At 34.9% G+C, this 6132-nt stretch overlaps 1 protein-coding gene across 1 annotated transcript; it reads left to right on the forward strand.

Annotated features, from left to right (window-relative positions):
* Positions 1–1280: 1280 nt before the first annotated feature.
* On the forward strand, positions 1281–1696 carry LOC143550336 (putative lipid-binding protein AIR1). The gene is made up of 2 exons (XM_077041003.1): positions 1281–1390; positions 1428–1696. Exons 1-2 carry the CDS (start codon positions 1318–1320, stop codon positions 1694–1696), a joined length of 342 nt encoding a protein of 113 aa, XP_076897118.1. The 5' UTR covers positions 1281–1317.
* The last annotated feature ends 4436 nt before the right edge of the window (positions 1697–6132 follow it).

Consider the following 6132-nt stretch of genomic DNA (forward strand, 5'->3'; position numbering starts at 1 on the left):
AAAGATGATAATATTTAATGTTTTTTATTTAACATATATATACAATTTACATGATATTAAAGTATTAAAAAGATAAATACACAACTTTTTAAGAAAGTTCATATAATCTGATTCTTGTATGTAGAGCTGTCGAAAAGCTCTGGGCTTGAGATCGCTCGAAGCTTGCTCGAAAGTAGTTCATTCGATGTGGCTCGATTTTAAATTAAGCCGAGCCTAGCCAACATGGTTTGTTAACGAGTCGAACCCAAGCCAAGGGGGGCTTACTTATTAGCTCAACTGGGTTTGGCTCAAATTATTTCATCGCACACTCGTCTCCTCGCATCTACCTACACCACCCACTTCAAACCAAACCGTCACAGCTCTCTCTCGAGTAATCACTACGAAACTCCTCGATAAAGGTACAAAATTGTTTATTTTAGATCTCAGTTATGTTTTTTCGTTGTTTGGCTATTTATTTATTTTAACTATACTTTTAGAAAGCGACTCGTTATTCGTCACTGGAAAAATCCATGATAAAGCTACAACATTGTTTTGTTTGTGTCGCGTTTATAATTTCGTATGGACGATGGATGTTTGGTTGTTAGGCTAATGTTCATGTAATGTAGATTGTACTATTTTGTTATGTTGTTAGGCTAATGTTAGCACATCGTTTAAAGAATTTATTAAGCTGTTAGGAAGATTTTGTTAGGCTGTTAGCAAATGGGGTTAAACAATTTATATGCTATTAGCAATTGGGTTTACAAGTTGCATTACACAGAGAGTACGTAGTTAATGAAAGAAAAACCTTACCAATTGATTAAAAGACACGCCTTTGCAAGAACCAAAACATCTTGTGGTGTTTTATGCTATATTGGTAGGATGTTAGGTTGTTAGGATATGAAGTTTTGTGGCGTTAGGACTTAGATGTATAGTTTTATGAAGTTAGGATGAATGGTTTTGCGAAGTTAGTACTCAGTGTCAAATTGGTGATACATGGACAAATGTACATGCATAGAAGGTTAAAAGGTACGAAAATGGGTCTAATTTTGACATCATGTTTAGTTAACATGCCATATATTAGATTAGCGCAATAGAATACTATAATATAAACTTTTAGTTTGTTGGCTTAATAAGAACATAGATTTTTGGTTTAATAAGAGCAAAGAATGAGATTCTTAAAGAATTTTGGTAATTTTGTATTTAGATGCATCACATGAGAGCAATCAGCAATAGAATACTATTTACCTACCTCTTTACTTTCTCCTATAAATTAATACTCCTCAAATCTCCTATATTAAACCACTACAACTTTGTGATAAACTCCCACATCACGAAGAGATGGCTTCAAAGACCAATACCCCACTAGCTCTCTTTCTTGCACTCAACCTATTGCTTTTTGCACTAGCCAGTGGTACCCGTCCACGCCCTACCCCCGATACCAATTCCACCATCCACTGGAACCTGTCCTAGGGACGCCCTTAAACTAGGTGTATGCGCCAATGTGCTTGGAAACTTACTTAATCTAGTCGTTGGAGACCCACCAGTTAAGCCATGTTGTAGCCTTCTCGAAGGCCTTGTTGACCTCGATGCAGCTGTATGCCTTTGTACGGCAGTTAAGGCTAACATTCTTGGAATTGATCTGAATGTTCCATTGTCTCTCAGTTTGCTTCTAAATGTTTGTAGCAAGCAAGTTCCAAAGGACTTCGTATGTGGTTAAAGTTAAACAAACAATTATGTATCATGTCATGTCGTGCCGTTTCGTGTGTGTTTGTTTGCTTTGGACTACTGTTTGAACTCTCTGAATGGGAGAAAGCATTTTAATTTCTTTGTAACGATTGTTTGAAGAATTATTTTGTGGGAATAAAATTGTATATTTGATGTTTTTGTTTATTTTGTATGTTGTGTACGTCTTTTTAGGATAAAAGGATGGAAAACAATTGATATTGGAAGCTTTGGAATTTTATACATTTTATAGCATTCATTTAATAGTCATGTTCACGTCGGAATAGAAGGCAAGCACGCAACAAACTACACTACTAGCTGTTTTTGAATACCAAAGCTAAGTCGTTTAAAAATTATATTCATAGATGCATGCAGGAGTTGTAACATTATTATTCATGACCAGTTGAACACAAATAAATAGCTTCACGGCTTTGGGCGTAAGGAAACCAAGAATATCAATCACAATAGTTATACACACGTTTTGGTTGTTAACATGAGTGATCAATCACAGACGAAAAGAAGGGGCAGCAAAAGTCTTGTTAATTTGCAAAGGAATAAATGGGCATAGTGTTACTTCACGGATACATGATGCATTTGATTTAAAAAACAGAGAGAGAGATATACTATTCGGGCACCAAGTGTGTTTTACACTCCCATAGTTGAATAGATATACATTTGAAGTTCTAAACTTCTAATAATTAAGTTGAGTTGATCTTACAAGCATATGTTGTTAAAATAGGAAATACATGCCCTAGTTCTTTAATTTTTGAACAAACACACAGTCAAACCCAAGAAAATGTTAAAAACCAGGATGACAAAAAGAAATTAAAAGATTGGGTTTTACAATTCAAAAAGAGGTAGCGGCACAGCTTGTTGCCCGCTTGCCTTCGTTTTCAATGTAGTCACTACCTTGCTTATTACAAAATTAAAGAGATTATACCATCAAAGGAAAAGTCTTATGATGATTACAAAACAGTTTATCTAAATAATTACTTTCGAAGGTTTGGGTACACAACAAGTTGATACAAGGAATGGAGAGGGAGTTGGTTCGAGTAGAATTGAGAATCTCGTGACAAAAGGAAACACACGTAGATCAATATTTTCATACTTTAATGCTTGAAAACCGGGAGTTTGATTGCAATGAAGCCATAGTTCATGTAGTTGAATTCAAATCATTTAAAGATTGCATTACCCTATTAAATCTACCATATGATCTGAATACATGCATAAATATTGAGTCATTGCATTCTCTAGTCAACTGACGCACACTGCCACAGTTGAAACATGATACGATCCAAATATCACAAAGGGCCCGATCTAAAAGAGGGACCCGTAAGCTGCATGAAGATTAAAAAGACTTAGATGGATCTTCTTCAAATATTTCAAGAATCTTATTTCTTGATATGCAAGTTATTTTATTTTAATTATGAATTTGTTTCCTAGTTTGATTATGTTTCCTATTTTTCTTGTTTTCTTTAAATACTGTTGAACTTTTTAATAATAATCAGAGAATAATTATTTGGTTTTCTTTCTTCTTTACCTTGTATTCTTGGGAGATTTGCAGTTGTCTCGAGTAAACCGTATCAATTGGTGCTTTGATCCTTAGCCTGCATGGCTATGGAAGAACTCTTGTGGGAACATCCACTATTACCTAGTTTTATTGGATCTAATTCTGCTCTATGGATCTCTCAAGCTGAACGATATTCTCTTTTACGCGATCTATGGCGACGAGCATTTTGCGTATGTCATTGGATCCTTTGATGATGAACTATTCTGGTGGTTCAATGGTTGGCATCGGAGTTCCGACTTCCTCACCTAGGATGATTTCACTACAGCAATGCTTACTCAATTCCTTGCTAGTTCTATCAATGTAATTGCCAAGTCAGATCATGAAACCATTGTTGATGAGGTATTCAATATCTCCCCTTCTGATTCGGATTTGCAATTGGTTCCATATTATGTTCAGGATACCACATTGATTCGTGGTGGGACATCGTCTTCACTTAATGCTATGGATATGCAACAGAAAGTTACTCAAGGATTGAGGGATGCTACCTTAAGTGGGCATGCAACTGGTAAATATAAGCAACAAAATAGTAAATAGTAATGTGATGGTTAATAAAGATGTCAATCAAATTGACAACAATAGAATTAGCTGGTTGCCACCGACACCGTTTAAAGGTGCAACAAGGCGACCCGTGTTGCGCCCCTTGTGGCAGTTAGTTGATATTGGCCCGAATAACACCGAAAGACTCGAATGGTGGCCACTACGGTGCAATGTTGAGTCCACCCCGAATGCCGGAGTAAGACTCGAGTGGCGACCGCCATGGCGACATTCCGTCCTTGAGAACAAGAACGTTTTCCGGGGCCGGGAGTTGATACGATCCAAATATCACAAAGGGCCCGATCTAAAAGAAAGACCCGTGAGCCGACCCGTCATGAAGATTACAAAGATTTGGATGAATCTTCTTCAAATATAATCAAGAATCTTATTTCTTGATATGCAAGTTATTTTAATTATGAATTTGTTTCCTAGTTTGATTATGTTTCCTACTTTTCTTGTTTTCTTTAAATATCGTTGAATTTTTTAATAATAACCAGAGAATAATTATTTGGTTTTCTTTCTTCTTTACATTGTGTTTTTGTGAGATTTGCGGTTGTCTCGAATAAACTGTATCAAAACACTTACATGCGCTTTAACATTCACAAGAGTAATGTCCAGTCATCCTACATTTAAAGCAAGGGTTCAATCCTACCCCGATACTCACTATCATACCTCTATCCACACAACTTACAATGAGGACGCTGAACAAACTAATGAGTAAAATCTTGGTCTGATACCATATAATTAGAGAGAAAATTGGGATAGTTTATGTTATATTAATTCGTAACTTGAAATAGATTACAATGTTGTTCATATACAAATCAAAACAAACGAAACTAGCTACAAAAATAACTCTCGTAAGATATGATTATTTGGGCTAGAAGTCCATTAAATATTTGACAATTTTGTAGACAGTACTCAGTTATATAACTAAATTAAAAATTTAGAATTAGTCTAAACTTTTATATTTCAACCATTAAATAATAATTTATTTATATCACCACAAATTCAACTTTTGACCAACAAAACCACGGGCATGATCAAAAGATAAGACACGAAACTTAACGTGATTTAGTGGGAAAACAAAAGTTATTCAATATATAATTAGTTGGAAACAAGTATTTATTAGTTGGAAACAAGTATTTTTTATTGTTGCATTTGTCTTAATACATATTTCAAAAGGCTATTGATATACAACTTGGAAACAGATAGATCCTTTATAATGCGAGATTGCGAGGTATGTCCCCACGTACATTATTTTAAGAGATGAATTTGTCTTGCCGTGCCTTGAAAGTATTTTCTCCTAAGACTAACGTGAACTGCATGGAACTAGTAGGAAACCCAATGATGTTAAGATGACGATAATTTACAACACGGCACTTGTAATTTGCGACACGGGACTCGTTTTCTGTAGTTTATCAAACTCTTGCGATATAGTGTAACTAGCAGTTACCCGTCCGGTGGACGGGAATATAAACGCAGTAATGTGATACTAACATTAAGTCAATAACATATGCAACGGTTTGATTATGGTACAATACATTTTGAGAGATACGGAAACACAGGAATTGCAAATAGAAGGGTATTACTTCATGCCTATTTATATATTTATTATTGTTGGAACAAAAGAGCGTCCACATTTTTTGACACACCGATTTTAGACATTTGTCAACCTATATTTCTGATTAAGAGATTCATGTAAATACGCATAAATATATTTTACATTAGTATATGACACAAAATTAACACACTCGTTTAACTACTCGTAACATGTTTAAACCTTGATATATATATAGGGGTGGGATCTAGTGAATACCCTTCTTAAAGAGAAAACTTAAAAACTCCTAAAAACTAATAAAAAACTATTTTTAACTTTTTTTTAAAATTTTTTTTGAAGTTTTTTTTTTCCATTATTCTTATATGTGGTTATTGGTTCAAAAAAAAAACTCTCGTCGGTAACCTCGTCGTTGTAGTGCACATGTGCAATAGTGTGCATAGTGTGCATTGCATTAGAGATGTTCAAAACGGTTTGGGACTAGGAACCGGAACCGGTTCCTAACCGGTTCCTATATTCAAAACCCCATTATAAACCGGTTCCAGGCTCGAACCGGTTAGGGAACCGAACCGGTTCTCCCACCCTCGGACCCCTAACCTATCTAACCGGTTCCTAAACCGGTTCCTGTACTGTAACCGGTTACAATGTAAAAAATTTTTATTTTTTTTCGTTTTTCGTTTGCGATTTGGATTCTAAACTACGATTCGTATTTATATAAAATGAAAAATAAAAAAAACAATTAACATAAAATTCATTTTATTTACTTTAAGAA

This window comes from Bidens hawaiensis, unplaced genomic scaffold (genome assembly GCF_021521415.1).
Source record: "Bidens hawaiensis isolate Kalapana, Puna unplaced genomic scaffold, B.hawaiensis_p1.1 tig00016006_1, whole genome shotgun sequence".
NCBI classification, from domain to species: Eukaryota; Viridiplantae; Streptophyta; class Magnoliopsida; order Asterales; family Asteraceae; genus Bidens; species Bidens hawaiensis.

Bases quoted from the DNA above. Each gene is read 5' to 3' on its own strand.
- LOC143550336 (XM_077041003.1), top strand. From the start codon at position 1,318: ATGGCTTCAAAGACCAATACCCCACTAGCTCTCTTTCTTGCACTCAAC. The intron at 1,391-1,427 runs GTACCCGTCCAC...TACCAATTCCAC, and splicing joins GCTTTTTGCACTAGCCAGTG to CATCCACTGGAACCTGTCCT.